The sequence below is a fragment of the Crocodylus porosus genome, unplaced genomic scaffold (genome assembly GCF_001723895.1).
Source record: "Crocodylus porosus isolate Cpor-Errol unplaced genomic scaffold, CroPor_comp1, whole genome shotgun sequence".
In the NCBI taxonomy this organism is placed as follows: Eukaryota; Metazoa; Chordata; order Crocodylia; family Crocodylidae; genus Crocodylus; species Crocodylus porosus.
The window spans coordinates 196,870,357-196,886,525 of NW_017728906.1; the positions used below are offsets into that span (position 1 = coordinate 196,870,357).

Here is a 16,169-nt window from a genome sequence, read left to right on the forward strand (position 1 = left end):
TTTGTATAAATTAGATGGGCCTTCTGTATTCATCTGTTCTCCCTATACACTACAGGTTTAAAAAGGTAAAGTACAGTATAAAAGGACTGACTGCTGGTACAGGTATTCCAGGAGTGTGAATAAGGAATAACTCCACTTAAGCCAATGCAGTTATACTGTGGACAACAGGAATAAGTGTGAGGAAGGTTAGTGCCATCATATTTAGAAGCTTAAGCAAGAAGTTCCCTTTTTAGGAGATGACTAAAAAGGTTTAGAAAGAGGAGATGTTAAAAGGATCTGGTTAGCTTAGTCTAAAAAGAGCAGACTGAAGTTTATTCTAAAGAGGAAGGTGGTAAATTAGGCTCTGTGTCTTTTAAGCATAGGAAAAGTTGTTATCTGCTTAATTTGCAGCAGTGGACATCTAGATTAGCTCTTAAGAAAAGACTTGCTAACTATAAGAATAGTTAAGCACTGGAACAAGTTACCCAGGGGGCTGTGGAATCCCTGTGTCTAGTTTTTAGGAACAAGTTAGCCAGACAGCTGTCAGGGAGAGCCTATGTACATCTTGGGGAGGTTCCTGCTTCTGGGCAGGACGATGGAGCGTATGACATCCTGGAGACCCTTTCTGCCCTGTATTTCTATGATTTCTTTCAATGTATCAATTTTGGTGCCTAACTTGAGACACCTTTAAGCAGAGTGACTATATCTGTCTTGTCTCAAAATGGGACACTGCTTCCCACTTCCTCCCCTCTCAGCTGTTTCTGAGTTCCTGTTTCAGCCGTGTGGAGGGAAGGATGATGAGCGCTGGAACTGGGGAGGAGAGAGGGGGGAAACAGCTCTGTGTTCATCAGCACTCACCATTCCTGGTGACTTCCAAAAATCCTGGGCCTGTCCCTCAATGCCCTGAGCATGCAACATTCCCAATTAGTGCTAAGGTCCATTGCTCTAAGGTCCAGAGCTCTAAGCTCAGATCCTAGGTCAACTGAAATACGTCTCCCTTGACTTCCAGGGAAAAGAACCCGGTCGTGTGGTTCACTGAGCTCATTCTGCTTTCAAGACAGTCTACCACAGGTGAGGGAGCTTAGCATTTCAGAGGATGTCACAGAGGGGATTGTCAGGAGGATGTAGGTCAAGCTCAGGGCTGTGCAAAATGGTCAGATGCAAACCCAAAAGCTGAGTTCTTGGTCTTGTTACTAACGTGAAAGATGCCTCAAGATTAGAAAGACATGTCCCAAGCATGGAATTTAAGTGGTGCTGGTGGTGGTATTATTGTTAGACATTACAGATCGAAGTCCCATACTCCTTACAGACATGATTGGGGCTTGCAGCATTAATGCATTTGTCCCAATATCTTGTCTACAAGTCTATGTGACTGACTTGTATTTTGAGAAACTATCCCTTCAAATCCAAACACCCAAGTGTGAGGGAAATGGGTTTCAAATGTACACAGAGCTCCAGAGTCAAAACTGGTATTTGGCCTCTCTCTTCAGAAAACAGGAAGTTTAAAACCTGGGTTCCTTTATAATTCTGGTATTTATAAAAGGTCCTGTCTCGTGGAGGGGACTGCCCAGCCCCGCTGTGAGACTGAAAATAGTTTCCCAGGGAAGGGCCTTCTTAATTTCACCAAAAACCAAATAAACTGTCCTGGAATTTCCCGACGCATCTTAGAACAGACTTTTTTTTGGAGAGTTTGAGTTGCTTCTGCACAGCTTCAAACTTTTCCTGAAAAAAGAGAACATAAACCAAACAACCAACCCCCAACCAATAAACAAAAGGCAGTGAAGTATTTCTTCATGTACACCCGAGTGCTGCTTGAACCATCATGCGTGAGTCAGGCCAGGAAACCTGAGGGAAAACAGCTTCACCCTTATGTACCCAGCCTCCAGCCCAACCCCTGCTGCAGCACACTCAGCAAGCGTGCAGACCATATCCTCCCATTTGAAAAGAGGTTGGGATTTTTTTCCTATTTAAAAAGACATCAGGATCAGGACCTGAAGTCCCCCGCCTGCCATCAAAGGCAAACTGCCAGTGACATCAGGTTCTTCAAGCCCTAGGGGAAACTGGAAATAGTTGGCACGAAGCAGGACCATCTTGTATATATTTTACCTGTGCCTTTAGACCATGTTCTGAGCACACGTGCAGGTATTGGTCAGGGCACAGTGCTGAACCATCCAACAAGAACAATGACAACAGGAACCGATCCTCCTGCCTCCCTGAATTGAGCAGCAACGGTCCTCTCCTGGCAACCCCATGCAGGCAAAAGCATGCACAAGTAAGTCAGGCCTTGCAAGAAAGGAAGTGGGGGCTTTCAGACCCACAGAGCAGTGACTTGGTTAGGATGCTCCAAGCTGTAAATTCAAGTACGTCAGGAGGTGCAGAGACAGGGATGTGTTTGTGGTGCTCGATACACGCCCCCTCCACACACTGGGGAAGTGAAAAGTGAGGAGCCAGCCCCCAAATTATACTGATTTACTAAGAAAGGCATTATCTCCTGCCACTCCTGGATGTTGCTCGTTAAAGCTCGGCCAGCTGCAGCTAAAGGGAGGTGCAGGTCTCTCTCCAGTGCATGGTGACTTCGTGCCTGCCAAGGACCACGCGCTCCATCCCTGTGGACAGCCATGGCTGTGAGCGCAGAGGGGGCCAGGCAGGGCTCAATGACACTTGGACCCTTGGGACGGGGGGGAAGGGGGGGGCTTCAAAAAAATTAAACCAGTTCATTGAGGAATAAAACCACCTAAGCGAAGGAGCAATCTGCTCAGAGCCCCCTCTCCCTAGGTTATGATTTCCAAATCTTATATCTCTTCTGGGGAGTGTTCCCACCCAAGCTCCCCCTTCATTTGCACCCTACAGCCACGCAGGGGTGCCTCAGTGGTACACCCCCCGCGTGCAGCAGCCAGGCCAGTGGCGGCATTAACCTGAGTCCGTGCCGCACCAGCCCAGCCCCTGCACCAGGCTGCAAAGGCAGCTCCCAACTCAGGCGTCTGCATTTCCCAATGAGGCCACCCTCGCTCCCGCAGCAGCAGGCCCCGCCCCCCTGCTGCAGCCTCACAAGCCCCGCCCCCTCCGCGGACCATCGAGAGGAAGACCTCCGCGGTCCTAGAGAGGCCCGTCTCGCTTTCTCTGTACGCTGCAGGGCACTGAAGGACAAGCCGGTTACGGTGGCGGCGGTGGCTCAAGCCGCGCAGGAGGCGAAAGGTGGCGGCCAAGATGGCGGCGCACCTGAAGAAGCGGGTGTACGAGGAGTTCACCAAAGTGGTACAGGTAACGGCCGGGGAAGGGGCGAGGGTGGGGGGTTCGCCCGCACTGACCGCCCGCACTGACCTCCCTCCGCCCGCAGCAGCACGAGGAGCCGGCGGCCAAGAAGCTGCGCCTGGCCAAGCCCAGTAAGTCGGCGGCGCTGCACGTGGACTTGTGTAAGGCCGCCTCGGCCGCCGACGCGCTGCAGCATCTGCTGCATTTCGCCCGCCAGCCCGTGGAGGCCGAGAGCGTCGAGGGTGTCGTCCGCATCCTGCTCGAGCACTACTACAAGGTGGGCCGTGCTGCGGCTCCGCCATCCGCTCCCTGCCCGGGCTGCGGCTCTGCCGTCTGTTCCCTGTACCCCTCGGCTGCTCTGCTTTGTGCTCCCCACCCCGCCTGCTGCTCTGCTGTCTGCTTCTGTCTCCGTTGTCTCTCTGCCGTGTGCCCCCAGCCCTGTGCACCCTCCCTGAGCAGCTGCTTTGTTGTCTTCCTCTCCCCGCTCTCTTCTCCCTGCCCCCTCGGCTGCTCTGCCAGGTCCGCCCCGTCCTGGTGCCTCTGGCAGATTTCTAGAGTGGGAAGGGACCCATGAGATCGAGTCCAGCCCCTTGCTCTGGGCAGGAAAGAGCGCTGGGGTTAAGTAACCCCAACCAGAGGCTTGTCTAATCATTTAAATGCCTCCAAGGTAGGGGAAAGCACCACCTCCCTTGGAAGCCTGTTTCAGATTTCGGCAGCCCTCACTGTAAAAAATTTCTTCCTAATGTCCGCTCTAAATCTGCTCCCCATCTGTTTATGGCCGTTGTTTCTAGTAACCTTCAGTAAACAGGCTATCCCCTATTTGCTGCTGATTCCCTGATGGTTTTGTAGACAGCCACGCGGCCTTCTCTGGTGGAGCCTGAAGAGATTCAGGTCCCTCGATCTGTCTTCACAGGATCTTACCTGCAGGCCCTGAACCATACGAATAGCCCTCCTCTGAACCCTTTCCAGGTTATCCACATCCCTCTTGAAGTGCAGCGGCCAGTGCTCTCCCTCATCAGCTGCCCTGCTGTGTGCATCCGGCCCTCTCTGCCTGTTCCTCCCCGCCATGCTGCCTGTCCCTTCCCTGATCTGCCACATGAAGGCTGCCTGTGCCGCTAGCATGACACTTGCCACAGGCTGGCAAATAACTATACAAGAGTCTGATGAGCTTGTATAGAGGCACTTGTCTGTGTTAGTTTGAATCAGGCTTTAGGTAAAGCAGGTTTCAAACATGAAGGTTAACTGGTTTGGAGAAGCACCAGCTTTCACAGGCAGCAGCTTCATCAGATGTGAGGAGCGTCCATTCCTAATATCTGATGAAATAGCTTGTCACCTGCAAAAGATTGAGTCTCTGAACCAGTTATCTTCCAAGGCACCAGACTTCCTTAGTCACTGCCCATCCCGTGTATAAATTGTACTGCAGCTTTTATAACCTTGGTGTTTTTGTTAGCTGTTTCAGCAGATGGGCCAAGGAGTTGGGGTCAGGCTTTAGTTATTGGGGAAGCTTGGTGTGAGAGAAGCTAGAAAGTGATTGGCCCTGCTGTATCTGGTTTGTGAACAGGTAGATTCCTACTCTAGGCTTCCGATCTAGTGTCTGTCATCATCACCCTTCAAGTTAAGTTTATTAAAGAACAAGAGAAATAACATATTTTGCTATCAAGATGGTGGTGCTCTCCTTGGTCCTCTTTCAGCTTTGTCTTGCGAATCAAAGCTTTATTGTAAATAATGGGTCTTTATTGCAAGCTGAAGCTTTGTTCCTGCAGATCATTATAACAGTTTCATTTTAAATCGGTCATTCACTTGCCCTGTTGAAGTCATGAGGGAATTTTTAGTTTCAGCCCAGTTACCTGCTGTCTGGCTGGAAGGAAAATATTTTGTAAGTGAGAGGTTTAGAGTAAACTCTGTTTTTTAACCCTGTGAATCCTGTTCTGTTATAGCAAATGATGTGGAGGCTCCTTATAGGGGTTCTTACTCGCTTTACAAGATGTTTGATCAACTACATGTTTCCCTCAATTTATGGTGTACACGGGTTTCTGGAAAACAGCATATAACTTGAATTTGCATAAAGGGACTTGCTTTACAATGTAACAAATAGGGATATGTTCCAAGAGCTCAACTGTACTGACCCCCAGGCCCATTCTTACAAGATAATTTTGGTACTCGCCAACAGCAGACAGTACACACAATCACAGCTGTGGCTCCAGAAGCACGGGCACCAGCTGCTGGGGTGTTGTGCTGATGGGACTGGACTGGGTCAGGCTGCAGGGGCTGGTGCTGTAGCCTGACCCGGGCATCACCACCCAGCTCAGTGTCCCACAATTTTTTCTTCCTCTGTCTATGGTGTCTCTCCCACAATGCACCACACAGAGCAGCTGACTGCAGGCCTCCACTACACCGATCGCATAAAAGTGAATTTATCGTGCATATAGCAAACGTTTGGTATAAAAAGGGTTGTTGCATAAGAATGAATTCACACATACAGAACCTGCATAAAGCGAGGGAAACCTGTACTAGTTCTTTTGCAAATATGAATTTACAATGTTCTTGGGGGGAAAAAAGAAAACACCACAATGTAGGGAACCTAATATATCAAGGCCCTGACCCTAAGAAGCTGCTGGAACATTTTGTCTGTAACATGATTTTCCCTCTGTTTGTTGTGATCTTGGAGTAGGAACAGTTGAATGAAACTATCTCTGGGTAGCATGCTTATTGTTCTTTAGAATATGGTCAACCTTTTGGCCCTGTGGGCTGGGTGAGTAGCATGAGGCCAGTCCGCAGGCCAGATCTGTGCAGAGTCATGGCCCTGTGTGGCCAATGCAGAACCATGCTAACCAGTCTGCTGGGCTCCCCATGCGTCTGGGAACTTGGCAGCAGGCGAGCAGCAATTAAGGCTGCCTGGTTTCCCTGCCACCACAAAGAGTCCTGCAGGCTGGATGACATGACTGTATAGGCCAGATTAGGCCTGCAGGCTAGGGATTGAGCACGGTTTTGTATTTCAGGGGACTTATCTAGGTTTCAGATGCATGGGAGCTGTTGGGCTTTTAGAAGGTAGATGAAATTTTGTGTAGATAAGGACAGGTGAGCCAGTGTTAGAAGGAACAATTTTAAATCTGCACAAGGCCAGTTTTTCAAGTACTGAGCCTCCACAATAGGGGCTGGGTTTTCGACATGCGCTAACTCTGGTTATGGTGCTCCTGGTCAGACTTTTCAAAGAGCCTGGCATCCAGCCTGCTGAACTCTGAAAACATGGCCTCTCACTTAGTGCCTAAATGGGGTGAGAGCTGTACTGTTTTGAAAATATAACCTTTGAAGACTCCGTTTTAACTAGAACAGTCTAGACATCCCTTTCCCAGCTCTTTCACATCACCAGGAAGAGGGGGTACAGGTCACTCCTATACTGGTCCATGAGATGATCACTAGACCTAGAGAGTAGGGTAGGTTTTCTTGGCTTTTCTGAGAGTAAAGAAAAATCAATTAAAAAGTCTTTTAAATTAAAAAAAATAAAATCACAATTCTCATTTATGAAATGTCGAAAATGTTGGAAATGGTTCATGTTCACCATTACCTAAATTGTGGGTGCTCATTCTCCAGCTGGTGGATCAAATGTGGCCCATGGAGCCATTGCGTCTGGCCTGCAGGGCTCCCCACGTGTTGGTAAATTCAGTGGTGGGGTAGCAGTGGCTATTAATACAGCTACCCATCCTTGCTGCCAAAGTCCCAACCCCTGTGCAGCGGGTTGGAGCCAGGCCATGCCTCTTCCTTCTGCCGACCCTCAGGGTCAGGTTGGGGCCCAGTCATGGCCTGGCCCCACCCCTGCAGGGCTGGGTTTTGCACAGCCATGCCCCCTTTTTTCCATGAGGCTGAGTTAACCCCTTTTTCCCTGTGGGGCCAGGCTGGATGGGTTCACCCCTGTCTGTGTGGCTGGATGGGTGCCTGCTGCACCTGCCCTGGGCAGGCAGGACTACCAGTCAGATCTGACCTGTGGGTAGACCAGGCACTGTCCATTTGCAGTCCACCCCTCCCGGGAAAAAGGCTGAGTACCATTGTTCTCAATTAATAGTTTTTTGTTAATTCAAGAGCATAAGAAAAAATTGTGGAAGCACCTTGTGTAGTAACCTCTGGAAGTACAGCTCGTATTACTGAGGCCAATAGCTAAGTTAAGCAACATGTTGCTAAGGTACTTTATCTTCATTTTCAGGGTATATGCTATTCTCCATCTGGAGTCAGGTAGACGTTTCTCCCTGTTGACACAGTATTTTGTATTATGGGGCATCTGCTACTGAAACTGCTGCTGGAGCCAGAACACTGAAGTAGTTGTGTATTCATTTGAAGCCCTGTGATAGATTCTGTGTTTGAGGTCCCTTGATTACTTGACCACCTTCCTAAATGTAGAATTCTGGGCCTTTTATCTGCATAATCTATGTCAGGAGCGGCCAACCTGTGGCACAAGTGACTTGGGCAGCCTGTTTGGCACATGACAGATCAGAGAGGTGACAGGCAGCACAGCAGCAGATAGGGCAGAAGGCAGAGCAGGAACTCATGCAGAGAAAGGGGATTGGAATAGCATTTGAGGGTGCAGGGCTGATTTGTGGCACGCCTCCCAAAAGTGTTGGCCCCCACTGATCTAAGTAATTTCCCTTAGACCCTCATGGCAGAGAGAACTTACAGTTATGATCTGATGCATAGCTGTTTTTCTGAGCCTCTAGACATCTTGAACCAATAAATCTGTTATATATGCAAATTGTTCTACTGTAAATGAGTTGACACTGATACCTAATGATGACGCAGTTGTCAACAAGGACTTTCACTGTTGCTTGAATTTACCAGGAAGCTGTGGCTAATATACTTATCCATTGTTTTGGATGGAGGAAGGCACTTGTCTCCTTTCTGTAGGAAGAGGCACAAGATATACTTCCTTCCTGCTGCTAAAAGACTTTCTTTGTACTAGACTCAGAAATTTTTGATCCTGATGCTTACTGAGTGCCTCAAATTCAAGCTTCCTGTGGCTGCCTTCTATAGTCTCTTTTCTCTCCTTAACAACTGGTAGAAAGCTGGTGTGTTCTCCTGCTGTTTGAATACTGAAAATGTACAGCATAAAACAGAACTATTTAGAACCATAAGAATGTAGTGCCATAACAACAACCCTTCAGCTGCAGTCCTCCACCCCCCCAACCCAGTTGTAAGTACCACATTTACTCAAATACAAGACAACCCTGAATTTAAGACTACCCCCAAATAATTAGATTCTGGACATGGAAAATGTATGCAATTATAATTTTCCATGAATGGAATCTAATTATTGGGGGATCATCTTAAATTCATCCTCATTATTGCAGGTGGTAGAGGGAGGGATGATGAGGGGGGCAGTAATAGGGCAGCTGATAAGGGGACAGGCAGTGGGGGCAGTAAGGGGCTAGGCAGTGGAGGGAATAGTAGGGGGCAGGTGGTAAGGAGCAGGCAGTGGGGCAGGCAGCAGGAGGCTTGCCCCCCAGCCCTCGTTCACCCCCCCTTACATTATACCTGCCCTCTTCCCCCAGTTTTAGGCCCTTGATGCCCTTTCTTCTCTCTCTTTGTCTCTCTCTCTCCCTCCCATCTCCATGCTGCTTCTGCCCTCCCTTCCTCTCACCCCCCACCTGCCCTGAAGTGTCTTACGTTTCTACTTCCCACCTGCCTCTCTGTTCATGCTGCAGCCTGGAGTACTGTTTATGGCTCCAGCCTGCCCCATAGCAGCGGAGGGTCAGACTGGAGCACATGCTCCAGGCTGCAGAGGAACCTGCCAGCATGAAGCAAAGGTAAGGAAGAGTGCAGAAGCAGCACAGGGGAGAGTCTGGGGGCAGCAAGGGCTTGAGGCTGCAGGGGAGGAATGGTGGGGAATGCACAGGCAGTGGGGGGCATGCAGCAGCTGGAGCTCATCTAATTAAAAAAAAAACCCAAAACAGTGTATGCTTTATTATTGTGTTCAGTAGATGAATTTTCTTGAAATGTGGAACTGCCACAGAGCTCTCAATAGTCAGCTGAATTTGGCCTGGGTGTGCTGGAGAAATGGGGTATAGTTAAGTGGGAAGTGGAAAAAAGAAAAGCATGCTGTAATTTATCTATTTGGCTTCCTTTTCTTAGTATTTTTTGTAATACCAATGTAAGGTAGGAAAATTTGACTGTCCCCATTTTATAGTTGGGGAACTTAGGAACAGAGACAGAAGCCTGAAGACCATATGTGGCTCAGACTGGAAAAGTACAAATATAACCACCCAATCTATACAGACTTTGGGCGAGCCAGTGTATATACTGTACATACTGTGTCCAACTAATGCACTGCCTCTTCTGGGCACGTGCTGGGCTCAGTACAGGAGTGCATGGAGTTTAAAGCACCATTTTTTAATGTCTACAAGCAGTAGTGCCTATCTTTAAGAAAGAGAGGAAGGAGAGTCCAGGATACTACAGACCACTTTGACCTTTATGCCAGAAAGGCCCTCAAGAAATCTATTTCCAAGTACCTAGAGCAGATCCAAGGAGGTGTTCCTCCCCCTCTATGCGGCACTGGTCAGGACACAGCTGGAGGCATCCAGTTCTGGGCGCCTCACTTCAGGAGGAATGTGGACAACATGGAGAGGGTCCAGAGGAGGCCACTCATATGATCAGGGGGCAGCAGGGCAGGCCCTATGAGGAGAGGCGATGGGACCTGAACCTGTTCAGCCTGCACAAGAGAAGGCTGAGGGGGGATCTAGTGGCCTGTTACAAACTAGTCAGGGGGGACCAGCAGGCATTGTGGGAGTCCCTGTTCCCCCGAGCACTACCAGGAGTGACTAGAAATAATGGTCACAAGCTGGCAGAGGGTAGATTCAGACTAAACCTCAGGAGGCGCGACTTCACTGTCAGGGCGACTAGGATCTGGAACCAACTTGCAAGAGAAGTGGTGCAGGCTCCTACCCTGGGGGTCTTTAAGAGGAGGCTAGATGACCACCCTGCTGGGGTCATTTGACCCCAGTACTCTTTCCTGCCATGGCAGGGGTTGGACTCGATGATCTGCTCAGGTCTCTTCTGATCTTACTAACTATGAAACTATGGTCAGTGCTGCACTGTATGTGGGTCTTAGTCTGTTTCTCCACATCATGGTCTTTAATTTATGCACTGGGTAACTTGTTTCTTTCATCTCAGGAGAATGATACCTCTGTAAGATTAAAGATTGCTTCCTTGCTGGGCTTGCTATCAAAAACGACAGGATTCTCTCCAGACTGCATTATGGATGATGCCATTAATGCGCTTCAAAATGAAAGTAAGTTGTACTTCTCAGATTGTGTTGGGGAGCCAGTGAAAATCCTCTAATATTTATACATGTGAAATGGCATCAGGACTCCTACGTGAGCACAAAGAGCAGGAGTGTGTGAGTGAGGATTATTGTTGGATGGAAAACTTTCTCCTCCACCCCACCCCTATTCTATATTTCATAGATAGGGATGTTCAACAAATGTGACCTGTGGAACCACTGCATCTGGTCTGCAGGGCTTCCCACAGGCCAGGAAACTTGGCAGCAGAGGAGAAGTGGCCATTACTGTGGCCATCCTCCCCACTAAATTCCCAAACCCCAAGCTGTATGGCCTGGTTGGGGCTGGGCCAGATCCTCTCACCCCTTGCAACTGGGTTGGGGCCCTGTCGCAACCACCCTGGGAGCTAAATTGGGACTACAGGCTAGATCTGGCCCATGGATGGGTGGGGCACTGCGCATCCAGCCCTCCAGCAAGAGTCATTGAGCACCACTGCTATAGATAGAAGAAAACCTTATTATCACATTCTTGGAACAAGCAAACCATTCAGCGCTACTTTTTTTTTTATATATATAACTTCATGCTAGAGATGCAAATAGGAAGGGAGAGCTGTCTTTTGCTGTAACAGCACAGGGTGCGAGGCACTGTGTTCTCAAGGTTTAGTTTTTAAGCAACAATCTTGTTTGTAAAAAGAGTATTTTCTTACCTTGTTACAGAATAAAATATCAGAAATTAGTTGCCAAGTTGCACAGGAGCATCAGTCCACAACATTGTTCTGAGAATAGTGAACAAAGCCCAAATTATCCACTTAAGTAGCTGTGAAAAATCTACTTAATTTTAAAAGGCTTCCATCTCCCTGAGTGTGCTAACTAAAAACCACGGAGGAGAGCTTTCAAAAGCAAGAAACTGATTTGAGAGCACGAGTCCCATTGCCAGTCATTGGGATTAAATAATTTGGAAAATTCCCTCTCTTCCCCCCAAATACATTAATAATTTGCGTCGTAGAATTGAGTACATGCTTAGCAACTTTGCAGATGACACAATGTTGTGTTGAGTATGAGGCACTGGAGGGTAGGGTTAGGGTCCAGAACCAGATGAGGTTTCAGCAAGAACAAATAATTGCATACATAAATATAAACAGGCATTCCCCAATCTAGGCTGTAGTAATACAGGGAAGGACCTGGGATTACAGTAGAACATAAGTCAAATATGAGACAACCATGCTTTTGTTGCAAAAAACCCAACAGTATACAGGGTCATATTGCAAGAGTCGCTTGCAAATCAAAGGAAGTGATTATTTCATTCTGTTCAGCCCTGCTAAGGCCTAACTTGGAGTACTGTGTCCAGATTTGGACCCCATACTTTAAGTTTGGAAAGAGTCCAGAGAAGAGTGACAAAAATTACTAGAGGCCTGGGAAGCAAGACATACAAGGAAAACTTGAAAAACTAGGGTTATTTAGTCTGAAGAAGAGAAGGGGGGGATTTGATAACAGTCTTCAAATACATGAAGGGCAATTATAGAGGGAATAGAGATGGGCTTTTCTCTGTGGCTATAGGGGACAGGAATATGAGCAACAGCCTCAAGCTGCAGCGGAGGAAATGTACATTAGAGATTAGGAGGAACTTTTTGAATATAAAGGTGGTCAAGCATTAGAACAAGCAACCTAGAGAAGTTGTAGAATCTCCATCCCTAGAAGTTTTTAAGAATAGGTTGGGCAGACACTTGGCTGGGGTGATTTTAGTCATTTGCCTTGAGCAGGGGGCTGAACTAGATGACTTTGTGTGAGGTCCCTTCCAGTCCTACTTGCCTTGATCCTGTCATTTTAAGAGATCATCTTTAATGTAAATACACTCAGTGTATTTGCTTTACTTGCAAATAAGTAAGTTTAATACTTGCTTGCAACTATATGTACACATAAGTATAATACTTACTTGCCCAGCTGGGCAGAGCCTTCCCCTTATTTGCAAGTAAGTCTAATACTTGGAAATAAGATCTCTCCAAACTTATGAGTTCAGTGGATATGGGAGCCTTTCATGGTTTTGTTTTACAGAGTCCCACCAAGTTCTTGCTCAGCTGCTGGACACGCTGCTGGTGATTGGAACGAAACTCACGGAGAATGCAGCTGTCAGAATGAGACTGGTAGATGTAGCCTGCAAGGTAATATAATCTTACTAGTAGTAGTAAACATGCAGTAAAGTCAAAATTCTGCATCTTTATATTGATACAACTCCTGTTGTGATCACAGGAAGTTGCAAACAACTTATTTTGTTTAGTATCTTCATCAGCAACCTGGAAGATGGTATAGAGTGTACTCTCAGCGAGTTTACAGATGACACCAAGCTTGGGGGAGTAGTAAATACACTGGAGGGTAGGGCTAGGATTTAGAGTGACCTAGACAAATTGGAGGATTGGGCCAAAAGAAATCTCATGAAGTTCAACAAAAACAAGTGCAAAGTCCTGCACTTAGGACAGAACAATCTCATGCACTGGTAGAGGCTGGGGGTGACTGGGTGGGCAGCAGCTCTGCAGAAAAGGACCTGGGGGTTACAGAGGACAGTAAGCTGAATACGAGCCAACAGTGTGTCCTTGTTGGCAAGAAGGCTAATGGCATCCTGGGCTGCATTGCACTGGTAGAGGCTGGTGTGTTGCCAGTAGGTCAAGGGAAGTGATTATTCTGCTCTATTCTGCATTGGAGAGGCCACATCTGCATTCAGTTTTGGGCCCCCTACTATGGAAAGGATGTGCGCAAATTCGAGAGAATCCAGCGGAGGACAGTGAAAATGGTGAGGGGGCCAGGGCACATGACTTGTGAGGAGATGCTGAGGGATCTGGCCTTATTTAGTCTGGAGAAGAAAAGATTGAGGGAATTTAATAGCAGCCTTCAACTACCTGAAGAGGGGTTCAAAAGAGGATGGAGCTGAACTGTTCTTAGTGGTGGCAGATGACAGAGGAGCAACAGTCTCAGATTGCAGCAAGGGAAGTTTAGGTTAGATATTAGGAAGATTTTTCTAACGAGCCGGATAGTAAAGCACTGGAGTAGGTTACCCAGAGGCTGTCAACTTTCTGTCCTTGGAGGTTTTTAAGATCTGGCTAGACAAAGCCTTGGCTGGAATGATTTAGTTGGGGTCCCTTCCAACCCTAATTTTTTATGATTTGGAAGGGGAAGTTGACTCTAAATTTAATCATCTGCAACCTTGGACATCTTGCAATGGTGATTTAAAAAAAAAAGAGTACACCAAAACGTCACAATATGAATAATGTGATAGTACAAGTCCTAAATCACAGATATGTGACCTTAATTTACAGACTTATGTTCATATATAATAGTTTTTTGTTTGTTTATTTTTAAACTTTCCATCTTCAGACACCTGTGTGCATCTCTCAGGGTACTTTTACAAAAATTGTTATGCTTATCCCTGTAGGAGTGTAGTGTAGGTGAAGTATGAAGTGCCCAAGTGGTGGAAACAGTTTACCTTTTTTTTTCCCCAGAGACCTACAGTTAATGCTGTTGATGATAGATCCAGATTGCCAAAGTTTAGGGCTGCCTCTTTATTTCAGAAAGGTTAAGGATGCACTGATAAAGATTCTTTTGGCCAATTATTAACCAGCCATATCGGCAGATACTTATCCGATTGACGATTTGCAGCCCAGCAGCTTGGAGAGCAACGGCCAGCTGGTAAGCCTGGGGGTGGTGCAGATTGAGTTCCCCACTGTGAAGGAGGGAGTGGGGCAGGAGCAGGCACTGCCTGGGTAGGGTGCAGGATGGTGCTGCGGGTGGATTGTCCAGTGGGTGCAGAGGGGACGCTGGAGGGTGGACAGCTCCTACTGCTGCGTGTCCCCAGGGGAGGCCTGGAGAGCATGTGCCGCCCCCCTGGATTTATGCACAGGGTGAGGGTGGGCTGCTCACTGCCCTGCCCCAGCTGGGCAGAGCCTGCCTCTGCCTCAGCCCCACTCCCTCTCTTACCACAGAGGCCTCAGTCTCCCACAGACTTACTGGCCGGATGCTGCTGTCCAAGCTGCCAGACTGCATTCCTGGCTGGGCGCATGCTGCAGCTGGGCGCATTCACACAGCATTTATTGGTGGCAATTATCATCTACACTGGCCAAAAAAAGGTGATTGCCGATAATGTCAATTTTTCCCTTTATTGATGCCAATCCAATATGGACCGAGATAGTTTCATAGTGCTTAGGGTCAGAAGTAACCTAAACAGATCATTAGGTCTAACCACCTGTCCTAGGCAGGAACGAGTGCTGGGCTTATAACACCCCAGCCAAATATCTATCTAGCCTTGTCTTGAAGACCCCCAAAGTAGGAGAGAGCACACCTCCCTTGGAAGTCCATTCCAGAGCCTGGCAGCCCTAACCGTAAAGTAAATTAAAACAGCTCCTGGACATGGGGGTCCAGCTGGGAGTCTGGGCGCACACCCAGGCATGAACTTGCAACTGTTTGGCCCTAGGGTCAGCACACACCCCACTAGGCCAGATGTCAGTGCACCTCTACAAAAAGGGTATAGGAAATGAATAAATACAAAGTTCATACCTACTCTTTACTGACATTAATTTGCATCACTGGTGGAGCATTCCTTTACAAACTTTTTTATTTAAGTTTGTCTAATTTTTCTCTGTTTACTTTGAAAAATCAAACCTTGACCATACTCAACAATTGTTACAACTGTATCCTTGAAGTATACTCTATGGAGAATAGGCCACCTTGAATAAAAATCAGAGTGAACTGTTGCATATTATTTTTCATTATAAAGATTAACAAGTCATTGAGCTGTTTCTTTTAGTTATGTTTTAAAATATGCCTTTTAATACTTGTCTTGCTATGAATCATCTCTTGAAATATTTTGTGGGGGAGAATATCTAAGAGGAAATAGTATTATAATAAAAGATTTTTTAAAATAATGCATTAATGGGATTTAATAATGGTATATTTCATTGATATGGAAGATTGGCAAAATAGTGCCTAGTTATGTTTACTGCTTGAGAATTTATCTCTGGAGGATTTTCTTTTTTAATATTCTATTAGGGTGCTAGCTATATCTGCAATGGTTTCATCTCTGTCTTGTCCTGAACCAACTGGAGTTTTAAGTGAATTTGTTGCAAGATGCAAATTCTTGTTAGTGCAAATAAACTTGAAAATACATTTTAAGATAAGTTATGGTAACATAAACTCAGAGACTGATAGGGTGTGACTACAGGCTGGGAACTAGGCAATCTGTTGGGAATAAAAGTGTCAGTCTAATGTGGGGATGATATTTGTACGTGTCAAGTATCACTGCTGCACAAGTAGTTGCTCATTTGGCGTGTGCTGCTTGAGCAGGATTTTGCAGGCATAACTGGGATACTTGTTTTAAAAATATTGCTATGTGAGTCTGTTTTAACTCTTGAAGAAAGCAACTCTCTAGGCAGACAATGTAGTTTTTTTGTTTAAATTTATGTACAGAAGTTTTATGTCCAATAACACTTTCTCTGCATAGTTGGAGGAGGCATTTAGGAAAAACTGCTAAGGATCCAATATTTGCAGGGAAGTTACTGGAGTACTGCGTCCAGTTTTGGGCTCCACAACTCAAAAAGGATGTGGAGAAGCTTGAGAGAGTCCAGAGAAGAGCCACGCGCATGATCAGAGGTCAGGGAAACAGACCTTACGATGACAGGCTGAGAGCCATGGG

General features: G+C 46.9%; 1 protein-coding gene across 4 annotated transcripts in view; it reads left to right on the forward strand.

Annotated features, from left to right (window-relative positions):
* The first annotated feature begins 3,125 nt into the window (after window positions 1-3,125).
* INTS4 (integrator complex subunit 4) overlaps window positions 3,126-16,169 on the forward strand; it is a 55,213-nt gene continuing 42,169 nt past the window's right edge. For 2 of the 4 annotated variants that reach the window (XM_019530429.1, XM_019530431.1), the window contains exons 1-4: window positions 3,126-3,240; window positions 3,317-3,508; window positions 10,387-10,504; window positions 12,545-12,651. In XM_019530429.1, coding sequence (XP_019385974.1) covers window positions 3,187-3,240; window positions 3,317-3,508; window positions 10,387-10,504; window positions 12,545-12,651 — 471 coding nt within the window. In that variant the 5' untranslated portion in view covers window positions 3,126-3,186. Of the gene's footprint in view, window positions 3,241-3,316; window positions 3,509-8,925; window positions 9,024-10,386; window positions 10,505-12,544; window positions 12,652-16,169 lie in introns of those variants that run through there. The other 2 variants (XM_019530430.1, XM_019530433.1) reach the window with 2 other exon arrangements.